This window comes from Anomalospiza imberbis, chromosome 4, assembly GCF_031753505.1.
Source record: "Anomalospiza imberbis isolate Cuckoo-Finch-1a 21T00152 chromosome 4, ASM3175350v1, whole genome shotgun sequence".
Taxonomy (NCBI): domain Eukaryota; kingdom Metazoa; phylum Chordata; class Aves; order Passeriformes; family Viduidae; genus Anomalospiza; species Anomalospiza imberbis.
In genome coordinates this window covers 67,637,930-67,663,646 of record NC_089684.1, presented here as the reverse complement: position 1 = coordinate 67,663,646, position 25,717 = coordinate 67,637,930, and the positions used below count along the sequence as shown (strand labels likewise).

Below are 25,717 nucleotides of genomic sequence, written 5' to 3'. Positions count from 1 at the left end.
TTCCAATAAAAATGTAAATAATTTTCTAACAGGGTTTTTTTCTTTGATTATTTAATGCCTTAGTGCTAGAAAATGGGATGTTGTTTCTGCCAGGACCTCTTCTGCTTTAAGCCCTCAGAAGAGTTTTCAGGATGCTCCCCCAGCAGGTCCATGCTGTCAGACTTGTGCCACTGGAAACAATCCTTGTGGATATATCACATTCGCAGTGTTTGGAAGTGCCGTGGGTGATGTTACCCTGCAGGCATGAATTGGTGTCAAGCTCCAGGTTTATTCCTTTTTGTGGAAGAGGCTTGGCGTGGTCTCATTGCTGGGTTCAGGCATGACTTGGATCTTCTGGTTCTTGAGGGCAGCTTCCCTCATCTTGTAATACATGAACTCATTCTGCTGGAACATGCGCAGCTCCATCTCCGTCTGGACGCGCATGACCTGAGGGATACAGCAGGTTACAAACCCTGGGCTGTCCTAGGTTACAATATAACCTAGGATTAACAATATTCTATCCCCTCAAAACAAGTGAGTCAAACACTGCTGTCCTAGGTTACAATATAAAGATGTATTCTATCCCCATCTTCAAGAGCTGTTGAAACCAAGAGGGGAATTGTTTTTTCCTTATCTTCTGTTAATGCACCCATCAATGCCTTGCCCATGATTCAGAGATTACTCCCTCCGGGAGCCATTTCTGTTTAATGGACCCACAGCATGACTCACAGAATGATAGCAGCGCATTGTGAGCTGCTCTGCCCGGGGGGGAGGAGCTAAGCATCCCCACCTGGATATAATCTGGGGTTTGGGACAGAACAAGCAGCCCTTACCCACTGGTTTCCAGAGGACAAGAGCTACCAGATCTTTTCTATGGGATCACCACTTCAACAAGACCATTTCATCTAGACTACTACCACCACCCTAACTAGCAGGGTGTCAGGTTGTATTCTGACTCTGTTGGTGGTTTTTCTTTTGTATTATTGTATGTATTTTGTTGTGTGTTTTTTTTTCCCTTTTCTTAATAAATTGTATTTCTGACTTGGAGTCCCTCACTGGTTTTGCTTTCAAACTGGAACAACTGCCAATATTGGGCACGGTCCCCAAGGGATGTCCTAGGCCATGCAATGACCTACAAGGGGACACCTTGCCCTCGATGTCCCACCAGCAGGACCAAAGCTGGCTGGACACAGATATTCTGCCCCTTTCTCACTCATTTGCTGCCATGCTGAAGAAGGCATCAGCCTTTCCCACAAGCTACTGGGAAGCCTCAGGCTCCAAAAAGTGATGCAGGACCTAGAGGTGATGCTGTGCAGAGCCAGGAAATGAGTGCACTTCCCATCCACACCCTGGGCATGGCCCATCACCAGGGTAGGGGTCACCTCAAGTGGGAGAAGAGGGTTGCTCAGTCCTACAGTTGCACCCTTTAGACCCTAGGATTCAGCAGAAGTAGTCATTCCTAGTGCTGCATTATAGCAGAGGATCAGAAGTAATTCTAGAATATATTTTTACACCTGTCTGTGTGTTTATTCAACCCTTTGTTTAGGAGCACAGAGATAAGCATGTGCCATATATCTACTATTTTCTTCCTAAAATGTGAAGGGAAGCTCAGAAATTGAGGTATCTCATCCTCTGCTACTCATATGGAAAGAGTCAACAGGTTGGCTTTAGGTAGTAGATATTAATTTTTCTGAAGATATAAAATTGTACCAGTAAAGGTTATAGCTCTGCGATATGGGGACTAAGACATCAATAAAGAATTTCATCTGGTATCCTATAATTTTTTGGGGGTAATAAAGGAGAATGCATTAAAGCAAACAGGTCACATGAAGGGACTTAGGGGCTAAAGAAATAATAGATCCCCAGTTACAGTTGTAAATAATTCCTCACACCTGAGCAGATGTAATTCACTGGGATCACCACTCTTGACTCTAAGCTAGGAAATGCACCTATCAGTCATCTCAGGAAAAAACACACTGCTGCTGAGAAGGAGTGGGGAGTGGTAAATAAAGAAGAAAGGACAACAATAAAGAAAACCAAGTGGGAAACTGGGCACATCCACCACATGTAATTTGATATACTCAAATTGCGGTGTCATCCATCTGGGAGCAGTGAAATCAGCCTGCTGGAAGAATGGGGGGCTCTGTCTTTTGGCACAGCAATTTCAAAGAAGATTCAGGGGCCCAGCTGCCATTTCTCATGTATGTTCTGGTGCAGAATAAAAGCTGTTTTTCAGGGATGAAAATTTCCAATAAGAAAGGACATGCATTTCCCATCAGAATGTAACATAATCTAGATAAAACCACAGCACTAGTAAGAAGCAGTCAGCACTCAATACATCTCTCATCTCTATGGTCTGTTGTTTCTACGGCTTGGGTGTAATTTTGCCCAGATAGAGAGCAGAGACAAGACAGGAGATGACACCTACCTCCAGATCTTTGGTAATTGGGTGGGAAGGTCCGTGGGTTATCAGGAGAATGGCATAGGCTTTGCAGATCAAGCCATGGCCAGCTTCAATGAGGCCAGCGTGCCAGTGAGTCACTCCCGCCCGCATCACGGCCATCCCCAGCTGTGCATTGTTGGGATGGTAAATTTTCCTGGAAAAACATTGGGTAATTTTAGTTCAGGAGAAATCTGGGTTCCCAAAAGTGTCACTGACATGATATGTTTGCCAAAGAGCAGATTGTTTACTCAGGTGAAGAGCCTGTTGCTGCCAGTGCCCCCGAAATGTGCTCTTCTTAGAAAGGGACTGGGACACATTACACAAGGACAGAGCTGTACAGGGACATGAGTTATGAAAGATGGGATGTGGACTGGGAAAGTTCAACTCCTGGCTTGGAGAAAGTCAAGCTCTGTCATCTCATGCCAAGAGAAAACCACACTCCATCAATATTTTGGCACAAACAGAACACAGATCTGACCCTACAGCTCAGCTGGCACCAGCTTAACCTGACACACTTAGTGGACTAACAATGCAAAAATCACCAGTCCCTCATTCAAAGCAGGAAGAGAAAGAGGTGGTTCCGGAAACTCCAGAAATGTCCATCTCACCCTCTGCAGATGCATCCCTTCATCTGGGAATTTTAAGTGCCTAAGGCAGGAAAAATGAAACTTCCCCTCTACATCCAACTTTGAAAGCTGAAGTAGAGTTAGAAGCTGCTTGGACTTAGCTGAAAACCTGCCCTCAAGGGCTTCTTTGGAATTTTGAATTGGCACTTAAAGCAAGAAAGGAAATTACCAAAGTCCTCACCATGGTCTGAAAAGCTGAGGAACACAGAGTAAAAGGAGTTTTCTCTTAGTCAATTAGCTCAGCACCAGGGCTGGGACATGAAGTTGCTTGTCAGGCCTGCAAGCCAGGGAGGTGACCCTGTCACCCCTCTGCAAAAGAACAAAATACAGCAGGCCTTTTGGGGTAAAATTGACCAAAAAGACAAGTAATGAGTGTGAGATGTCCTCAGCAGGAGGGTGAATAAGGTGATGAATTAGGCTTTTCTCTCTTCTCAATAGTTTCCATTATTTTTCTTTATTTCCTTTTATTTTCCCCTTCTGTTAAATACTCATCAGTCCTGTCATAAAACCTCAGTAATAATAAAGCACTTAAGTTTTAATGTGAGGTTTACCCTGGATTTTTGTGAACTAAACCTGAATTTCTTTATTCTCACTAATTTTTTACCACAGAACTATATAATGAGCCAAGACAAAATCCATGTAACATTCAGGAGTGAGGGGATATCTTGAGTGACAGCCATTTGACATGGTTTCTCTTTGACCTCTGTGTCCTGCACCCAGGCTCTGTGTCTTGCTATCAGGGCAGCCCTGAGATGCCTCTGAGACAAAACAAAAGGGCCAGTGAAAGATGTTCCTAAACCATTTGCCAGTTCCAGTTTAGAGTTTAGTAAATCAAGGTGTTTGGGAGCCCTTGTGCATTTAAGAAGGGACCCCTCTTTGTCTGGTGGTACAAAAAGGTCCCCATATGAATTTCACCACCACTGCCCTCATGGGAGCAGACTAAGAAAATTATTCCTGTAAGACACTGCTTAACATGACACGAGCACAGAGAGCTGCCAGAAGTAGGGCACAGACATACAGGTAGCCATCCACCATCCTCTTGGCATAGTCAGCTGCTTCCTCAAACATCTGGAGGTAGGAGAGCACCTCGGAGGCAATGCTGAGGATCCTCAGCAGGTAGATGTTCGTGTCCCCCAGCACAGGCTCCTGTTTCTTCAGGCAGTCACGGCACAGCTTCACAACCTGAGTGCAGAGGAAGCAGGGGCAGCAAGGGTGAGTCCAAGCACCTTTGGGCCTGAAGCTGCCACACCAAGACCCTGTGGTTTGCACAGTCCATACCATTCCCCAAGGCTGAGCCAGCCTCTGTGAAGGTTGGGGAAGAGAGGATGTGCTTTGATTTGTTGAGAAACAATTTTCAGCCTAGGAAAATGATCAGCACTCACAGCTTTCTGTCCCAGGGTTACACTCATAAAACTAGTGAGGAAAAAGTGATGTCTGCTGCTCAGGAGAAGAAAGATTCCAGGAGGCTGGGTATTGTCAGACACAAGTGCCTATAGGACTCATACCCCAGTGCCATCCACCAGCCTCCTGAAAATATTCAATGCAAGGAATACTCCCAATGACCCACTGGGGCTGGAGACACAGAGCTGCACTGTTCCACGCCTGATCTAGCCATGAGTCAGTGTCCAGATTTCTGTTCTAGAGGGCTTCAGCCTTTTCCCAAAGACAGTTAAAACCCAGAGGTCACTACTCAACCTGGAGTACACTCTGAGGAGAACAATTAAATATTTCCTGGGTAAGCAAAAGAGGGGAAAAAAAGAAATTACTTGAGTTGTCTCACCCATTGCCCTTGTAGCTTGGGCTCCAAGGTGGGACATGGCTCACCCAAACCACATACCTATCCTCAGCACCCAACAAATAAGCAACACAAGGCACTAAAGAAATCAGCACAAAGACCCCTGACAGTCTAGTTCCTTTCCCAAACCCACTGTCCTTCTTTTTTTTTGAGGCTACCTGGCAGAGCTGACTTGTTACACCTGTAACTCATGAGTTTCACCCAGGAGCCCTGGGTTCAACACCTGTGTTGGTCAGAGGTGCTGGAAGTCACCTGAATCTCTTTGTGTCATCACTACAAAAGAGTGATGCCGTGTCTAGGATGCCTCAGACAGGGTTGTGCTTTACAGTTTCACCCATAAATTGGGAATGTAGAGGGGGACAAGGCCTCCTTTCCTGGGCAGTGTGTGTGCAGCAAGAGAGCAGAAGTACCAGGACTCACCTCATGGTAATGTCCCTCCATGCGGGCCTTGTTGATCTTCTCCAGGGTGTCCTTGGAGAGCTGGATCACCTCCTTCACCGTGTCTGCAGAGGGCTGGGGACAACAGTAGGAAAACCAATGAGGAAAATGCACTGCCTCACACATGCCAAGATATATTGGTTGAAAGAATGCTTGGTCCAAATCTGTTTGGTGGGATGCTTCCCACACCACCACTTCCTACTTCTGGTTGTAAATACCAGTGTACCTCAGACCGGCCCAAGGCTGAAATGGGCTGCAATGGTCCCAGTTCCAGGTCAAAAGGTGAAGGTCCTGCTGACTTCAGTGAGAGTGTTGCCCATCAGGGTAGTGGCCATGTGCCTCTGACATGCACAACTAGGTTCCTCAACCCTCCTCACCACTCTTCCCCTCTGGAGAAGGGACAGAATTCACCCTGCAACTGGGAGGTCTCGTGAGATACCAAAGAGGCTGTGAAAGCCACCAGCTGGTGAGTATCAGGTGCTCTTAGTGCAGCTGCTAGAGAGAAATGAGGCTCTTGAATGAGAGATGAGTGGAATAGGAAAGATCCCTGGATTTTACCTACCCTGAGAAATGCTGTCATTAGTTCCAATGCTGTCATTAGCTCCACCCTAAGATGGCTGAGCTCAGATTTCAGCTGCACCTCAATAGGGAAATGTGTTTTCCTGCACACCTCAAAGAAGTTTGTGTTTCACTGTGCATTTAGAGATATGAAGCACATCTAGGAACACACCTGGCAAAACACTAATGAGCTCATTATTAGCTGCCACCTCTTTATTCCCTTAATACTGAAATATAACATGATATCCAGCACAACCATTCATCCTCTGCTTATCTGAGCCCTTCAAATTTGCATTTCCCAACTATTCTAGCTATCATGACCTTCCTTTTAATAAATGAGGAAATCTGAAATCAGCCCACAGTCACGCGACTCCAGGAATTTTTGGAAAGAGCCTGGTCTGGAGACACACAGTAGAGCCAGCAGCCAGGAAAGACTTCTGGGTGTAGATCAAAAGCAGAGTCCCAGTATTGCAATGAAGGATGCAAAGATTTGGAATCAGGACTGTAGGACTGTCCTATTGTCTTTTTTCCACACCTGGTCAATTAGACTTTTGAGGAACCTGAAATTCATCTAGTTGGGAAATCCTCTTCAAAGTCTAGTATTGAAGGAAAACCCATAATTTTCAGACCCATTTACCCCTATCTGTTACAGACGTTATTATGTTAACATTTGTGTTATGATTTATTATTCTGTAGCGTTATACTGAAGCTACTGTAGCTCATCAGCTTTGGGCAGCTGTCTGAGCAGCATACAGCGTGTCCTGGGGCACAGAGCACATCCACAGGCACTGCTAATGTCAGTGCAAATCACATTGCTGTGCTGTCTGCGTCAAGATTCCCAGAATAGGGACCTTAAACAGCATTTCCACAGTGGCTTTGTCTAATAAAAATCCTCCCTTGCCTTTACAAGACTCCTAAGTCAGTTGCCACTATAAACAATGGGAACTGTGCTACTCTTTGGAAGGGGTGAAGGACTGGAGGTCAGAGCAGCTGTTGAGGATGGAAGCTGTCCATCTCCCATGGATTCCTAGCGCTTTTTCCATGCAGCTGTGAGTGCTGCTGCCCCCAGGCAAGTGTGCCTGAGCTCAGGAAATGTGACACAGCCAACGTGCTCTGCGGGTGAGGTCAGCCTGGATACCTATTGTCTGTGGATGGGGTGTATTTTTAATCGCTGAAATCATGCACCTTGCATACTCACAGGCTTTTTCTGCACAAGCACTTCACACTGTGGAGGACATTTCCCCAGAAGTGCATGTTTTCCTGCTGTGTGCTGCACAGCACCTCTGATGCTCACAAAAAGGGGATGGTGCATGTCTAGTGGAAGGGTGTCCCTGCTCATGGTAGGGCAGACGGAATGAGATGATCTATAAGGTCCCTTCCAAGCCTAATCATTCTGTAATTCATGGTCTCTGTTCAGTCAAGACTTGATAGCAGGTGTTGAATGATGGATGAGATTTCTTTTTAATGCTGTCTACTGGAGAATGTGTTCAAAAATACTCCTGCAGAAAGGCAGATAAAAATCCTTCTGCATCAGAGAACTGAGCTCTGGGACAGCTTTATAAGTGGAGAAGTACAGTAGTCAGGATTAGCTGTCAGATGAAGCTTGATAATTTAAAATGGGGTTATATAGCAGTGTCTTTTGTACCAGAGGAGAACTTGACCCAGCAAGGCAAGGGTGTCCTCTAGTCCCATCTCCTGTCTCCTATAAGGGAGCTCTGTTATATCAGCTCAACATTATTCCTCTAAACCTTTCTCAAGGAGAGATTTACACTCCAGAGTATCCAGCCTTTCCTGGCTGCCATGTCTCTGAAAGAAGAGTTACAGGACTGAGCTTGGCTTCCTGGCAGCTCCTGAGAGGGAGGCTGAGAGTTCTGTGCTCCTTCCCAGGAAGCTGCATCTCACTGGGCCTCTCCTGGTGGCGCTGCTTCTGTGAGGTCACATTTCCTCAGCCCAATTTTTCTGTTTCATTTCCCACCTGCTCCACACCATCCCCTGCGCTGTGCTGTCTGATTCATGGTGTGACTGCTCAACACTGCAGATCAATGGCTTGATGATACACTTATCGCTCTGCCTTGATTTACCTTCCCTTATACATTTTAAAAGGCTTGAAGGAGTAGAAATCCCCAAGCTGACACTGCCAGAGATCACAAAACCTATGAGCATTTATATCCTTGGGCAGAGGAACTAAAAAGAAACTCTTAGAGCTGCCAGCACCCTCATAAACTGGAGCTGCTGGCCAAGCAACACATCCCACTGCCAAGAGCAAGACACAGCCTTATACCCTCCTACTGGATGACTTGTGAGACCTCCAAGGAAAAGAAAGATTACTTAAAAATGAGCAGTTCAACATATTAATTCCTCGCTGTCAATCTGCCTGCAGCATGCATACAAAAATGTCAGCTGATGGTGCAAACTCCTTGTGACAGGCCTTTGCAAAGAGGGACTGGAAGTTCAGGCTTCCCCCATTCCTGCAGCCTGTGTGATGGTACAAACCATAGAGCTTCAGCAGCACTTGTTAGTCCTGTCACCATGGATCACCTGCAACACATTTCTCTTTCTGCACTCAAAATGTAGAGTCCCTTGCAGTTTTTCAGGGAAAAAAAAAAAGCTACCAAAAAAACCACCCCACAATCTAAATGCCAGCATTTTTTTCAGCTCTGGACCTTATTTTCCAATATTTTTGCATTCTGTCTATTGTTGGACTTTTAGGTTAAAGGCAACTTCAGGAGGCTTTTTAAAATTAAAAACTGTACTTACCTTGCATAATAAGGATTAAGCTGGCCTTGCATGGTGGGCTTGAATTGGTGTTGTGCCCAATCAAGGTCCAGTTCTGTTCTCATTTTTTTACATTGGCATTAGTCATGCTTTTGCCAAAATCTGACTATGTTCCTATCGAGTCTGCTGAGAAACCACACTCCTAGAGACCCACAGATGCCTTGGTAGAGGAGATGCAGCCACCACTGGGTTTGGACACTGCAGGACAAATCATACCTTGCTTTCCCCTGCCTTCACTGCCAGCATCAGGTCATCCTTGAGCTGTTTCTTGCAGTGCTCACACGTGCAGTCAAAGTAATATTGCTTCTTCAGCTGCTTCCGCCGCTCCTCGCTCAGGCTGAGGAAATCCACGTAGGAAACAGTCAGCTCATCCCCAGGGGAAATCTTGTTCAGGGCCCTCAGCTCGATCCTAGGGGCACAGGAGATGGGATGTGCATTTGGAGAAGCAGCAGAAGCAGAAGTGCAGCCGCAGAGCCGGCAGGGACAAATCCTGCAGCCTGCCCTGCCTTGCAGAGGTGACCCCTCGCCCTAAGGCACTGCTTTAAGTCTTCAGGGAGGCAGTGCAGAGGTGAACAGCAGTCTGGTTAACTGAATACAGAGCAAGAACACAGCCACACCAGTTTTCCCTGCTCCTCTACAAGTCCCTGGAAGGGATATGTAAAGGTCTGAGCTATAAAGAGGTTATGGCTCCATTAATTTATCCATATGGGGGCTGAACCTAGACATCAACTTTTAGTCTGTTGCAGGAGATCTCACCAGAAGAAAAAAACATTGAGATCAGAAATACACACCAAAATGCTGAGTTTGGATTTGGGGTCTTTTTTTAAGTACTGCTTTGCATGCTACCCACACACTCCTGGCTTTACTCCCAGATCCTGAGCTCTGCTGCCTTCGGTATCGTTTTCACTTTGAAAAGTTAAGACAAGTTCCCTCTGGGTGTGCATAAGAGATGCCCTCACCCTATTCATGCATTTCCACATAAAAGCATAGAAGTAATTATCTGGAAAGAGTCTATTTTTAAATAGCTCATTTGACCTATTACCACAATTCAATTGCCAGTCTCTGTTACTGAAATCCATGGCAAGCCCCTGATGATGGGATTTGGAAAGCCAGACCTTTGTACCTGCCTTTCCCTCATGTCATTCCCTGCAAAAGGTCTTAAATAATGTGGAGATTCAGAACTATTCCCTTGCTCTTTCACTCTACATACTGAATGTCCCAGTTACTCTGGGCCATCTCTCAGTTGTAGGGGCTAAACAGGCACAGCTGGCTAGAGAATTTGGCCAGAATGGGGAAAAAATCCATCAAATACCAGCTGTGAGGTGGTTCTTTTGTATCCACTTCCTCTCCCAGCTACTAGTGAGCTCAACAGTGTGTTTAATGTACATGTCTGCCCTGAGATGGACCTGGGGGGGACCTGCTGGCTTTCACCAGAACATGAGGTGCTCTAGGTGGAACCAAACAAATGCCTCACTAAAGGCAGAGGTGGCAGAGGACTCACAGGTATCACCAGGTGCTTTAGAAGTAAGCCTTTTGGGGAGGACGTGACTTATTCTGTGTGATCATGTTTTTGCAAAGGGATTGTAATTCTCCTGTAATTCCCTTCTAATTCCTTGGAATTCCTGTTACAGGCTCTCAGTACCAAGGGCGTAGCTCTGAGTCTTCCAGGTCTGCTAAAGCTGCTGTCAAAATTCTTCTCCGAGGCTGGTCTTGATCTTCTCTGAGTGTTGCCATATCAGCAACAAATTTCATACAAAATTTACCACCAAACATGCCATTGTCACGACGGGCAGCTGTTAGTTATGTCACAACCACAGGAAAGTGCCAGACAGAGAAAGGTGCAACCAGCTACTCCAGGAGGAAGTGCAAAAAAAAGAGCAATTCCCATCTGAAAAGTTTACACATATAAACATTCCTGTTCACACTTCACAGGATCCTCATCAAAGTGAGTCATGCAACCAGAGAAGCAAAATCACCATAGGGGTATTTTAGGCAGCATAGGAGAAGCACCATAGGGGTATTTTAGGCAGCCATCCCTTGTGTGGAGGGGATTGACAGCCTTTGGGGTAAGCCAGGAAACACATGGCATGTTTTAAATACTGTAGTTCAAGAGACACTGTCAGCTAGGAGCACACCACTGAGCTTGTCAAGGGCTCTTTCCCCAGTGTCTGCCACGAGCAGCAGGGACCTTGATAGCTGCACGCTCAGGCACAGCGAGTGCCCGATAGCTCAAAACTCAAATTGCCCCAAATAGCAACTCTAATCAGAAGTGAAACTCCTTTTCCCTTTTTTATGGCCCTATCTATAATGTACTGAGCAAGATTCAGCGTTGAAGAAGAGCACTTCAAATGTATTTCACATCTTCTTTGAGGAAAATGCATGCCTGCTTGAAATTAAATTTTAAAGACAACAGTGTCCCCTTAAGAACACTGACTATAATATACCAAATGCCATGAGTTAAACAAAGACTTTATTTTTTTGCACATATTTTTGTGATTTATTTAGTTTGGATCAGGTAACAGTGGCATCATTAAAAGGTGGAACATTAATCATGGATTATGGTAAAAAGGAATTGAAACCTACATGTCATGGTACTGCTACTGTAGGCACAACACATTCCTCGGGCACAGTTTGTTGCAGGAGAAACATGGAGTATTTAGTGTGTCAGTAACATGGTCATTTCTCATCTCCTAATGTGCAAGGTTTTATTTTGGGCTCTACAAGATTAGCGAGACCTTGTTCTGACTTTCATGCTCTTGCCATGGTCAGGGGAGGAGAAATGAGAAGTGAAGAGGGGAAATACTGACAGGGAGGAAGCCAAGGGACAGGGTGGGAAGGCAAAGAGGGAATTCACCCTGGGGAAGACAGTCTATTACTACTATTATTTTAATGTACTACAAAATGCAGAGTTAAGTGAGGTTTGGGTTTAGTGGGGCTTTACAAAGGGGAAGAGGAGAAGTTCAGAAACCAGGAAAAGTGGAATTTTGAGTAAACAGAGGGAGCCCCTTGGGGTCTTTGCATTTTTTCCATTAAACACGGGGCATGAGGGGTACAGGGGAATGGAGGAGAATGATGCTTTCAAGACTGACCCACCTCATCTGTGTGTGGAACATTGATCTTACAGCCTCATGACTGAAAGACAAAACAAACATCTGCAGTTTACACATGTACAAGTACAACAACAAAAAAAAATGGGTACGTGACAGCACTGGACATTGTGCTGACAGGAGACAAGGGGGTTAACTGTGCCTGGCTCATGTGGCACTGCATGACAGCTTCCCTTTTGATGTGCAGCTGCCAGGACCAAATTGTCCATCACTGGGCCATAGAGGATTTGGTGGAGAACTGCCCTGGCACTGTGATTTTAGGAGTGGTCTAGGTCAGGGAATGCGCAAAACCTGCACCTGATGTTTGGCAGGAACAAGGGGACTGGATCTCCTGCACAGAAAGGTCTCCACTGACATCAGCAGTTGTGCTCTATAGAACACAGCTTGAAATGGAAATCAAACTGGGATATCAGCCACAATTTGCCTGGCCAATAACCAGATGGTCAAGTTTAAAGTCAGTAACCAGATACGTGTGGGAGCTTTGACAGGCTGCCAGGCAAATCAATGCCATTCCTGTACTTACCCAGAAAGTCAGGGCTGTTATCACTGCTGGTTACCTGCTCCACTGCTGGGAGCTGTTTGGAGAGGCTCTCCTATCAGCCCACTATGGATCCAATCCAGGGCAACTGGATATCAAAGTACAGACTCCAACCTAACTTTGGATCAGACCCTATTTCCCACCGAGGTAATCATCCTAAAGCACTTTTGTTTTCTCTTGGCTTGCTTACCAGCTGCTTGGTAAATGCTGGTGTAGTTTTATCAGGGAAAACCAGCAGTGATAACTGGAGTGCAGAACCAATGTGTTAGTTAAAAGAGGAGCTGGGGGGAAGAGGGGTGGTTAAGTTATAGCACTAAAGTTTAGTGAAGACAGGTAGTTGTAAAATAGTAGCAGAAAATCAGAGGAAAGATAAGTTTTTGGCAAGCAATTTCCCACAGTTAATGTTTTACACACACTGCAACTTTCTGAATCAGCAGTAGTTTATACCTGTCATGGCTTGGAAACTGGGAAGGGCAGAGCATCCCTCCTGTGGGAGAATCCCTCCACTCCCAGCTCTGGTGAAACATCTCTGCATTTCCCAGTGAATCTTTTTCCATCTCACTCATTCTGCAGAGGTTTTCTCACAGGACTGGGGTGGGAATAGGGAAGGCCCAGAGACTGAGAGCATCCTGCACTCTCAGGTGACTCTGCTTGCAGATAACAATCACAACTGTCACTAAAGTCCTGTTTCTAAAGAGTTAATCAGTTAATTGAGATGGCACACTTGTGTTAGGAATGGTTAGGAACACACCAGCACATAGTGATACACAGCTGAGTGCAAGCTTCAGTTAGGAGAAACTCTTGGAGTGTAGACTCAGCATAATCCTTGATAATTTGCAAGTAGAATTACTCCTTAACTATCTACAAATGAGACTTCAATATAAGGGGTGAGTTAAACAGCTACTTACTACTTTAGCTACCTATTTTGAGTCTAGTTACAAAACTCATAAGACACCGGGGAGAATTCTTTGCTGGTTGCTGGATTTGGGGTCAAATTTTATGTATTTGTTAGTGCATCAGATGATAATTTTTTAAATAACAAGGAGAGAAACTAGTTTGTCTTTAGCAAGAAAATACTGTTTGGGGGTTTTCTCTGAGCTAGAGAAGGAAATAAGAATGAATAGATTTTCTGGGGCAAGGACCTGACACTGGGGGTGGCAGAGCCTGAGTTGGCTGCATCCCTGCTGCACCAAAGGAAAGAAATCCACTCACTTGCCATTGTTGAAGACGACAGTGCAGTTGGGCCAGCAGTCATGGTTGGCCTGGCAGAGGTTGGGGAAGATTCCCACACCAACAGCCTGCAGCCCTCTTTGGTCACTGAGGGTAAAGCCATTGCAGCTGATCTAGTCCCAAAACACAGGCAGGAAGAAGTGTTAAAGGAGAAAAAGCTGAAACACTCCAGTTGGGATAAAACATCAGAAGAGAAACAATGCAGGACTTGTGCAGAGGGAGCAGGCCAGAGCTGAGTCAATGTTATGGAATATTTGCTGTCAGTGTTCGCTTGGGATGCCTAAGATAAACTTGGTTTGGCCAGGCATTGATTTCCTTATATTTGGTTCCTGAAAATAATTCAGAAAAAGGTCACAGGAAAATGACTTTGCGGCAATTCAAGCAGAAAGCAAAGTTCACACTGATGAAAACAGGTATCAGTCAGAAATTAACCTTGACTGCTGCATTCAACCTGGTCATGTTTGCTGGGTTGCCCCCAAAGCTCATAAAAACCAGCTACTACTCTTTGCTGTGAATTTTCAGAATGACTACTTTTGCATGAGAGATATTCCAAGAATGAATTATTTCACTTCTCCATATGAAACACTGTTATGAACAGAACAGTTTTTAGTCACAAGCATAAATAATGGAAATATCTGCAAAGAAAAAATGTGATAGAATAAACCAAAGGAAATAATTATCTCAGTTGCTGATTATTTTACCCTGTTAATTTGAAATAACAAATATTTCCTTTGTGAACTGATTCTGTAGCTTTTTTGTACTTCCTTGCTCCTCCACAGACAAGCTGTGCCGGTCACTAGCACATAGGGTCTCCCTGTGTCCAGTGGACTGGGTTTTCTTTGTGGTGTGGGTGCCAAAGCTGTGTCCTCTCTCTGTACTGGGAGTGACAAAGGCCAGCTTGTCTTGCACAGCAGCCACTGGCAGAGGGGTGAGCAGAGACACAGGCTTCTCTTGGCAGTGTTGGGAGCTGAGGGAGTAATGCAGGGATACCCAGGGCTGGGAGTAGAGCAGCTCAGCCTGAACTGGAATTTCCCTCTTGGCTACACTGAGAGCAAAACTTTGTAGTTAACAACTTTGCAATTGATGTTATTAAATATATTTCCATTTTTTACTGTTTTTAGTGTATATATTATGTCAATGTAAAAAGTCAAATGCACACAAGACTAATAGACATTAATTTATCTACTAAAACAGATCTTCTATATTCAAATACATTCTAGTTGTAGTTACTAAAAGTATATTTTCTCAGCTCTCCCAGGTGTAGAGAGATGCCCAGTGGAACTTGTGATGAAAATGCAGCACCTATGATTGAGCAAAGCATTTGTCTGCACAATGAGACTGACAAAATATTTCAGCCCTTGCCTGTTGCCCTGATTTTTAAAAGTGTTAAAGTTTTCTGTTATAGTTCTTTTGAAAGTTTTAGAGTTCTCATAAAACTTCTTTAGCCTTCTGATAATGTTTACATATTTCTACTAGAGTTCTCATGCACTGTTCATGTAAATAATGATTGTTTTACATTCTTCTTTGTGAGAAGAGAGAATTAATAGACTGTTAGTTTGACCAGTGTGGTTGGAGAAGTAGCAATTTTGTGGATATTCTCAGTTCAGGCAGAGAGAAAAAGAGAAGGTTTTCTAACCAGGTGAGAGCCTGGGAGACAGTTGGGAAAGAATGTAAATAATTCTCTCATCTATCTTGTTGTTCCCATTGTTTATAGATAGGTTCTGCCACCGTGCGTCATTCACTGCACACCAATGGTGTGAGATGCTTTTACTTTAAGACCAATGAAATTGGTCCGCGTGATGTTCTCTGTAAATAGAGCGGTGCATTTGAAATAAATTGGAGTTCATTCTCTAGCCTTTGCCTTGGAGTCATTCTCGTTACCGTCCTACTCTACAGCGACACAATTTCATCCTCCAATCCACTGCCACTTTTAGAATTCTATATATTGCGAAGTCAGAAATAAAATTAACTCTTTTTCTCTCTTGAACTCACCAAGCTTCTGGGTACTCATTCCGTGTCCAATAGCGACACTTGCCCTCAATTTCCCAGTGTCAGTGCAGAGGAGAAGCAGGTGGGGAATGAGATGAAGTCAGCCATCCTCTCATGAGGCCAGCTGGAGAGTTTCTCCCCATAGCTGGCATTACAAACCCTCCCCACGTGCAGTGCCACCCCTTGGACATACCACCCCGAATATGTGGGAGATGAGCTGCATCCCGAACTGCTGGCACTGGGGCGGCCAGAACTCCAGGAAACTCTCCACGTCAGCGCGCAGCTCCTTCTTCTCCTCCTCTCCAAAGCTGTCCACGTGGTTCTGCAGCTCCTCGATGGCCACCAGGCAGCCCTCGGACAGCCCGCTGCCCTCCCGCTCCATCTTCCACAGGATGCGGGCAGCCAGCCTGGCCAGGACACGGCCACAGGGATTACAGCACCAGCACCACATGGAGAGAACAAAATTCATCAGAATTCATCTCCTGGGGGGAAACGGTGTTGCAGGCAGACCAGCTGAGACAGGCTCAGCATCCAATGGGTGATGGGTGGTCAGCATCCCCAGCCTTCTGAAGGACAGGGAGATGCAGGGTTTTGTCCCAGCACCTATGTTCTTATCTGGAGAAGCTCTACAGACCCTCAGCCCTCCACAGCTGCTCCCATTTCCTTGAGTATTCCTCTCATTTTTTTATGGTGGAGCCAGAATGTGAAGACAAGTTAATGTATCCTGTAGGCAAATTGGGAATAACCCATCTCTTCTTTCACTTTTCCACCTACTCCCCAGTTTCCCACCCTTGCTAAACCATGCAGGGTAAGTTTACCTCACCACATTCAGAGTTCCTGGGGCCCAGTGCCAAAAAAAAAAACCAAACAGGAACACATCTCTTGCACCACTGATGCTCCTCCACATACCTTCCCTGTCTCACAGACCCTCCTGGCCTATCCTAAACCTTCTCCCACCTCCACCTTGCCCAAGTCAGGCCACCCAGCTGTTCCTCGCCATGGGATGCTCTGTCCTCTCCCAGGTCACAAGGGCCAGCTCTCACCTGATGTTTTCTGTGGGTGCCTTGCCGTGTCTCTTGATGGCAGAGCACTCGTTTTTGTGGTTGAGCCAGGCTGCTCTCTGGCAGGTCCTGTCGCAGTAATGGGCAAACTTGCACTGCCCGCAGCGGTGCAGCCTCTCCTGCCGCTTGAAGCAGGTGTGACAGATGACGTGCGTCAGGCTGGAAGGACAGAAGGACACCTTGGATCAGTGATCACCTTGATCACCTTGGATCAGACCAGCTCTTCCCAGTGAAGGTCCTGCCAGTTTTGCAGCCCTGGGCTCCCCGCAGCCACACAAATGAACTTCTCAAGATTTTTGGGGACTATGGAGAAACATCCCACCCAGATAAATCGTTGTGTTCTTGCCTGGTGCTGTTGCTGTAAGTCAAATGGTGATGGAATAACTGGGACCCCTTCAAAAGGGGTATTTCATCTTTGGGGGATTCAAAACTGGATTTCCAAGAAGCATCCTACAGTTGTATGCATGTAACCATGACCAAGGCTGGGGGAGGATACTGATGAAGGAGTCTGACCTCTCCCTCCCTCTGAGAGTGTCCAGGGTCCCAGTCTGAGGGGAAACCTCCCCATATCCCCCTTTATGTGTCCAGCTTTTACTCCTATTCACTGAGAAGGAGGGGGAGACACTTTGGTCTCCTGTCCAAAAAATTTTGGGACTTTCCCCCTGCTGCTAGAGAAGGCTTTTCACTGCCTGATTTGGTGTCTGCAGCTGTCTGTTTCTCCAGGCAAACGCCCACTTTGTCTGGGCCTCCAGCCAGGCTTGACAGTACAGGAGAATTTAAATTCACACCACTCAGCCACTGCTGGTGCCAGAAGGGAGGTTCTCATCACTGCAAAAAGCTCAGAGGCCACAGAGGCTTCGTGATCAAAGAAACATTTATAATTGTGCATAGCACAGAGTGGGGAAACTGAGGCACAGGGAAATAAAAAAATTATTGATCACCCTGTAAAGAGGATGTGCCACAAGCAGGAATCAGACTCACAGCCCCAGAGAATCCTGCCCAAACATTGTCCTTCCTCTCTACTATACCTATACCTATATATAGATACACACATACATATGCATATTTATATTTATATCTATATCACAGCACATTTAAAATGCATTTTCTTTTCTCTGAAAATATGGTGTCAGCTGCTGACATAATCTACCCTGTGCCTTGGCTCTTGCAGAATAAAGAGGGCCACGGATTTAAAAGCAGGATGACCCATATCAGACAAAACCATGTGCAAAAATGAGGTTTGGAAAAAAAGGTTGAGGAAAGTGAGCAGTGCTGGAGGGAGCCCAATGCAAGACAAGCACATGGGATGGGCAGGGGGAAACGTGGCTGGGAAGGGGGATGCGGCCAGCTCCAGTGTGTCCAATGGATGAGCTGAGAGCTGGTGAGAAATGTGAGGCTGGGCTCTGTCAGCTGTCAGGTCAGGGGGGCAGAGAGGTGCAAGAGAGATTACACTCCTTGTAAGGCAAAGCAGAGCCAGAGAGCTGATAAAACCTACATGGTTACACCGTGCCAGGAAGCACAGGGAGATATCTCACATGGGGAATGGGGGTCCCTCCTGCCACCTCCTTTAAGGGCAGTCAGAAAAAAAAAAGTTTCCTTGTAGAGAGGAATGACAGGTTGGAAGGGAACATGGTGCAGAAAAATCCAAGTCCTCTGACAGGTGCTTCTCTCCCCTCAGTTTGCTCCCTGAGAATAAAAAAGCACTGAAATGCTGACTTTGCATTTTGCTGTTTATTGCATGGGGTGTCCAGATTTTCCAAAGCAAACCTGGCTGGTAGAACTTACCACCACCTCTGGAAATCCCTCATTCCTGAGGAGATGCAGAAATGCACCAGAAATGTTAAACAAGACTTTCTGAGAAAGAGAAGGAACAGCCCTTGTGGTATTGAAACTGCAGAGACAATTACTCCCAGGTAATCTGACTGGCAAGTGTAAGAAATACTGCGGCACCTACAAAGCCATTATGGGATCCTCCGTGCCCCAAAATGGTTTCAAAGACTGGATTTGTAGATACTGTGTGTTATCAGGACTCCAGAGGCCTGGGCTCAACTCTTGGCACAGTAAAAAATCTGGAGACACGAGTATTTGAGATCTATTCCATAAAACTTCGATTAACATTGCTTAAGCATCTGCGAGCACCTAAATCCCCCAGGTGCCCCTTGGCAGTTGTGAAACTCCTGCTGCGTCAGAGGAGCTCAGAGCTGGATGCCCCAAAAGGGAAGGACAAAGTGGGGCTTTCCCTTGGCTGGGTTCTGTTTCCACCTGTCCTGGAGACACACAACACCCAGACACCAAAGGCTTGCAGTGGTTAAAGGCTCCTCTCTCATCCCCTCTGCAATGTTAAGGTTCTCCAAGTGGAGCAGCCTGAGATTAAATTTAAGTCTGTCAGCCTGTGGAAATTATTGGTCTATGAGACCTTCTCTGGTCTAGAAAGTGTTTAACACAACCCAGAATGGTTCCAGGTATCCCAGATCTCCCCTCCAGTACAGAGAGCAGCCCACACCCATGCAGGCAGTTGCTGTGTGGCCAGGCAGCACTAAAAATTCCTGGAGAGGACCTGGGGAGGTGCCCTCTGCTGTGGCACCTACCAAGGAACCCTGGAGGTCTGAACCCTCTGGGTCGTGCTGCTCAGCTTCCCTTGCTTCATCACGGGGACAACACAACTGATTTCTGCTCTGTCTGTGCACACCACAGCCCCCGAGGTGATCAGTGCCCTCTTCCACACATAGTGAGAGCTGGTTCTCACCCTGCACCAGAGCAGGATCTTCTTTAGTACAGAGATGCCTCCAGCCCATCACCAGCTTGCCAGGTCAGGATTTAGGGCTGACTTAGAGGGCAGATGCCACTGACTGACTCACTGAATGACTTTCTGGGGAGCCTCAGGTTTCCTTGGCCTCCCACCCCAGCATCAACCGAGCTGAACTCTGAAGGGCTCAAGTGCTCTGGTGTCACTTAGGTGAGACACACAACCACAACTAATCCTGAATGCAGCTACAGTGACAAGAACAGTGATTCAACGTGCCAGCCAACAAATGCAAGAGGTAACACAGCTCTGACAACTAAACCATGGCTCCTGCAAGCACAGCTTGCAGTGAAAGCACAAGAAACAGATAACTCTTGTGAGTGCTTGGATTGGATTCAGACAGATTAAGGTCTGTTGGACCTGCCAGGTTGAGCACTGTCACAGGAAATGTATTAACCTCATCTCCAACACATGCACAGCCCAAACATCTGCCATCCAGCACACAAAACATCTCATTCAGTGGCCTGGAAAAGCCAGGTGAGATGGCTTTAGTGCAAAGAACAGAGGAGGATTTCATTGAGTAGCTGATAGACACAGTGAGTAGCTCCCAAACTGTCAAACATGGGTCCATGCTATCCTGTACATCACAGATGATACACAGAGCTGGCCTAACTTACACCTAAATCCTTTTATTGCTGGTTGGCAGGGCATCTCTCTCCTCAGTCTGCTACAGAGAACAGCATAAGAACAGCTTAAGATGTAGAGCAAAATCTCCTTGGTTTTCAAAGCAGAGGCTGTAACACTTCATTAAAGACAACAGCCTAAGAAAATGCACCTGCTACCTAAAGATGAATTATTAGCATAAGAATGGGTTTGCTTCTTTAAAAAGGAGTTGGAGCTTAGTACTTTCATCTTTAAAATGTCAGGGATGATATATCCTAGTTTTTCTGATTTGAGAGGAGGATTTATTTTAGACTAATTTTTGACTATTTTAATTTTAGTCTTTCATTACAAGATTTCCCAGCCTTTTTTTAGAGATGTGGGTGAGATTTTCTTTAAAAAAATCTAAGTCTGTTCCCAGGTTTTAATTAGGCTTTTGAACAAATGAGATAGTAATAAAAAATCAAACCCCAGAACATTTTTTAAAATATGAATACGATCACATTAGCTCTCAGTTTTTATTGGTGTCCGCTCAAATAATTTGTTCCCATAATCTTTTCAGTCATGCTGTTATGGAAAATTTTGTATTTCTTATATGTCTAGGTCATCCTAACTACAATAGCAGAGCTCCATTTCCTTGGAAAATGTTTTTGGCCTCTTTCTGCATCAAAAAGACATGCAAAAATTGCATGATCTCAGTTTTTTATCAATTTGCAGATCACTCATCAAGCAGATCTTCAGGTGATTATGGCTTTCCACCACATGACAGTTTTCCTTGACTACTGTCCCTCAAATCCTGCTGGTTAAAGAGCAAATTTCCCTTGGCAAAGGCTGACAGAGACATATGAGGCATCCCCTTGCTTATAGGAAATGTAAACTCTTACAGGCTTGAGAGCCAAGTGATGTGTCAGAGGAGAAGGTCACATACAGTACATCGAGCCCAGGAATGCCATGGTCATGAAGCTGATGGAGGAAAGGAGATCTGGGATCTTCAAGGAGAAAGCAAAGAGGGAGGAAGGATTACAGAAAGCTTCAGTGAGAGGCTCAGGGCCTTTGCAAATTGAAAAATTACCCCAACAAAAGCAAAGAATCCCTTGAGAAGATGCGTTTGCAGCTTTCTGCTTCTATGTCAGGGCAAAGCTGCCTGACAGTGGTGTTTTCTGAGTGATATTTCAGCTGACAACAGCAAGGCTAAATCAGAGATCAGGCTGTGTCTACACATTATCCTGGAAATCACACAGAGTTCTGCACACCTTTTCCATCAGTATTAACCTTTTCTTTAAGCAGCCTGCTCTCATTCAGGTAGAAACAACAGGGTTGATACAGGAATCGATGCTATGCAACTCTGTTAAGCAACTAAGTTATAGAATCATAAAATCCAAATGGTTTGGGTTGGAAGGGACCTTTAAAGGTCACCCAGTCCTAGTCCAACCCCCCTGAAATGAAAAGTTATCCTAGTGAGTCACACTCTGGCCTTAAAATCTGATTATGAGCTGGCTGGTGTACATAGGAACCTCATTTTTCTTTGAGTTTTACGTATTTCTAGATTAATGGTCTCTGGCACTGTGTAAGAGACTGCTGCTCAGGTCCATCTGAGGCTGAAGAGCACAAGCCCTCACCAATTTAAACAACTTTAGGGGCTTTCAGGGTCCCTGCGACCTTCAGGGGCTTCCAGGGTGGGATTCAGCCTGTAGATTTAGACACCAAGATGTACTCATTTGTCTGTACCCCCTGTGTCTGAGTAAAGATTCCCCAGCACAATCGGTGGGATCTGGAAAGCCGTTCAACTCAAAGATAGATGTCTGTGTTCACTGCACATATAGAGCTCCATTGATTATATCAGCATTTAGTGCTGGATTCACTTATCTGGACACAGAAGTCCAGTGTTAGGCTCTGCAGGGACACCTGATGATAGAATTTTGTCAATGGAAACATTTGTCCTTTTTCCTAGCAAAATAAAATCTCCACACTTCCTCAAACTCAGCCTCCAACTGAAAGACAGATGTCAATAGTGTGCAGTTGGGTGACAAATTTCTTTGATAGCTCCTCACATGAATCTGTCTAAGTATCTCTCTCTATCTACATCTATAAGTCAGGTTGGAGTCTGTACTTTGATATCCAGTTGCCCTGGATTGGATGCATAGTGGGCTGATAGGAGAGCCTCTCCAAACAGCTCCCAGCAGTGGAGCAGGTAACCAGCAGTGATAACAGCCCTGACTTTCTGGGTAAGTACAGGAATGGCATTGATTTGCCTGGCAGCCTGTCAAAGCTCCCACGTGTAACTTGTTACTGATTTTAAACTTGACCATCTGGTTATTGGCCAGGCAAATTGTGGCTGATATCCCAGTCTGATCACGTTCCAAGCTGTGCTCTGGAAAGCACAATGGTGTTGTATCTCTGCAGAGCTCCTCCTACTAATCTCAAAAGAGATCTTTGCTTCACCTGCATATCCTATGCAGCCATACAGAAATCACTGTGTGGCCTCTGCACGACAACCTCCTTCCATACACCTTTCAACAGCAAAATCAGGGGAAGGATTTCAGGGTCTCAATACCCACAGACTGGGAATAGACTTCCCAAAGGACTGAGTCCTTAAAAGGACTGCAAAGCAGAGACCACCTCTGCACTCTAGTGCATCTATGTGGTCCTTTATGCACAAAGCAAGCTGAGATCTCTGGAAAATCTGGTCACATATTTGGTAGGGCCCGAGCCAAAAACTTCAACCCAGCAATCATTCCTATTTGAGCCCCTTTTCCATAGTACACATACACAGTGCTTTCAGCAAGGCATGGGAGATACTGAGTTGAATTAGGATGAGGGACCCTGGATTTTGGGTTTCCCTGTGCAGGCTGAGACCCTTTTTTAATAGTGTAGCCTCAACAGCAATTTTAGGACCTATATACCTGTGTTTGTGGGCTAGGAAAAGCACATGCCTCTTCATTGGGCTCTTCATCCATGCAGAGGCAACAGCAGTTCCTCTAGGGTAAAACCAGCTACCATGGCCAGGTGTGGATTTAATTTGGCAGGAATAAAGAATATGAGGATGCAGGCAACCCTTCTTTGACAGCAATCATTTCAATGGAGTTCGGTGCAAATGAATACCCTGGGACAGCAATAGAAGGGACCTTTAAAACCAAAGCCCTGGGTGTGGAAGAAAAGCATCAGGGTAATTTCCACAAGAAAAAATGTGTTTCCATTATATCTCACACCCAGGCTATATCCTGCCAAGCTCTAATCAAAAAGCATTTAGTCTGTTTCAGAGATTTTGGGACTGTGTTTCCCCGCTGACCCATATTCAGTGCTTTGAGATGAAATGTGTCACAGGAGGGTAAGAATCCATTATTATTGCACAACAGTTGCAGAGAAGGGCTGTGTTTACCTTGACTTCTTGCTGCTCAGCCTCTGGACCTGCCCTCTGGGAGCTAAACAAGACCAGCTTGGAGAGGAAGGGAGGGAAGCAGGGAAACACATCTGAGGTTTTCTGTTGGAAGCCTCAGCCTAAGACAGTCTGCAGTCTGAGCTGGAGCAGTGATAGCTTCTGCCCTTATCTCACATTACACCAGTGACATTTGAAAATGCAGCAAAGTCGCAGCTCTTCAACATGGGCAGCTCTGCTCTATGCATGGTGCAACATTGCACATGGAAGAAAAAGAAAATGTAACCCATCATCAAAAATCAAAATGTTTTCAGTGGTTTTGGAAAAAAAAGTATTTTTAATAAGGCATATGACAGAAATAATTGCCCATAGGCACTTTCAAAGCAAATCACCACAAAATTCCAGCTAGTGACAGGAGTGAAACTGAAATACTAACTGAAGAGCTAAAAGGACACATCAAGGAGAAATTATTTTGTCACCAACTCCTTTAATGGAGCTCAGGGTTAAGACTTCAAGAATTCAACATTTTAAAGTGAAAAATTACATTTTTAATGTGAGCTCTTGCAATGACAAAATAAAAACTAAAGGTGTCATTCCTGCTATGGCAAAGATTTATAATCATGTTCACCCACTGACAGTTAAAGGACAAAGAAACAGTGAATGAAAGACACATAAAAAACTTATTTCTTCCTCTGTCCATTTAATATCCAATTCTCTGCTGCTGCCAGATCACACAGTGGCACTGATCAGTTCAGCTATGATATGACCAAGGTTAATGCAGCAGCACGACCTCTGCTTGTGCCCCATACTTCGTTAGCAGAGCCAATTCAATTAGACAAAACTCAGCTAAGCAGAATTGCTCACAGCCCTGTTTAGTGTGCAGGGTGCTTACTGAAGTTACTGGCTGTTTGGGGCTAAAAATTCAGTCTCAGGACTCACCATGATGCCCTTGAAGAACACTCACAACTTTCTTAAGCTCAGAATTAAACCTTCAGCTGCCATCTAAGTCCTCAGTTTAAAAATCTGGGCCACGTTCTGTTCTCAGTTACCATGTTATAAGGCTGAAGAAGTTTTATTTGTGTCAGAGGCTTTAATTTAGATTTAACCCAATGGAAATCAACACAGAAATCCATTCTTTGCATCTTTTCTCTTCCAGGTTATTTAAGTGAATCTTCCACTGATTCAAAGGGCAGAAGTGGGCATCTACCAGCCACACCAGCAGTGCAGGTTGAGTGAACATTGTGATTAAAACAAGCAGCAGAAAAGGAAAATATCCTTGCACCAGAACTCAGAGTCTGGCTACATCAGTGTGAACATAAAATTAAAACCAGTCTCCTGAAAGAGCAAATGCAGACGTTTGTCTCCAGTTAGCTCAGCCAGCTGTAAATTTTAATCTCTTTAACAGAAACAGTGTCACTTGCTGATCCCCACCAGCTCCTAGTTCGAGGGCAGCGGGTGATGAAGCTGTAAGTGCAGCTGGGGATGGTACACGTGAGCAGAGCACAGTAGAACTCACTTTTATCATGCATTACCCATCAGAGACTTCAGCAAAGTCAGTCTGAGATTCCTGTACCTGAATTACCCTGACTCCTGGCAGTTCTCTGCAGTGTAGCAGGGGGCTGCTTTTGTGAGGCGCTGAATACATGCAACTTCCACTGCTTTTCTAAAAGGTTGTGACACCAAGCACCTTGCAAGGTCACCTGCTGGAAACAAACTGCACCATGCTGACAGTGAACAAGCTGATCTGAGCCCTGGGAAGGACATTCACTACGAGCTGTGAATGTGTCTTTCCAGAAGTGCTTCTGACTTCCCTCCGATACCTTCTCTGATGTCATCCAGACACCTCCAAACTTTTATACAACCACCCAGATGAAATTTTGCAGCGAGATTATTTTTGGTCTGAGTTTGCCAAGTGCTTTTCTCTTACCTGTCAAAAACCACGGCTGCGTAGGCTGGCTCTGCAAAGATGACATCCCCAGCCAAGAATTCCTTCTGGGCTTTCAAGCCCCTGCCTTTGCCTTCAGTTGTGAACAATTCCACGGACTCCATTCCTCCTTTGGTCATCCCAGGGACCCCAGGGTTTGGGAGGTGGGTATCTCAGAGCGAGCCAAACCTCCCACCACTCCTGCCAACCTGGACGTGCTGTGAGGCCAGGCTTATAAAAGGAGGGCTGGTCTGCCCCCTCCCCTGGCCACATGGATTCCCATAGCAGGGCCAGGGGGTGGGAGCAGGAGAGGCAGGAGATCCTCTGCTCAATATCACCAAACTACGCAGGGTCGGGACAGGGCTGGGCTTTCTGCTTCATTAGGAAAGCCCTCTCCAAAAGTGACGCTGGGAGATGTTTCTCCCCAGCACAAGAAGTTGTATATATTACAACTCAGCTTAATTTATGCTCTCCC

General features: G+C 45.5%; 1 protein-coding gene across 2 annotated transcripts; it reads right to left on the bottom strand.

Moving 5' to 3' along the window:
• Positions 1-25,717, bottom strand: SMYD1 (SET and MYND domain containing 1). Of its 2 annotated transcripts, XM_068188980.1 has the most exons (10): positions 25,246-25,717; positions 16,522-16,698; positions 15,672-15,885; positions 13,472-13,602; positions 11,708-11,746; positions 8,831-9,023; positions 5,264-5,356; positions 4,067-4,230; positions 2,408-2,576; positions 1-426 (listed from the first exon to the last, which is right to left on the bottom strand). In XM_068188980.1, exons 1-10 carry the CDS (start codon positions 25,380-25,382, stop codon positions 268-270), a joined length of 1,476 nt encoding a protein of 491 aa, XP_068045081.1. In that variant the 5' UTR covers positions 25,383-25,717; the 3' UTR covers positions 1-267. The 2 variants fall into 2 exon arrangements, with proteins under 2 accessions (XP_068045081.1, XP_068045082.1); XM_068188981.1 differs by lacking the exon at positions 11,708-11,746.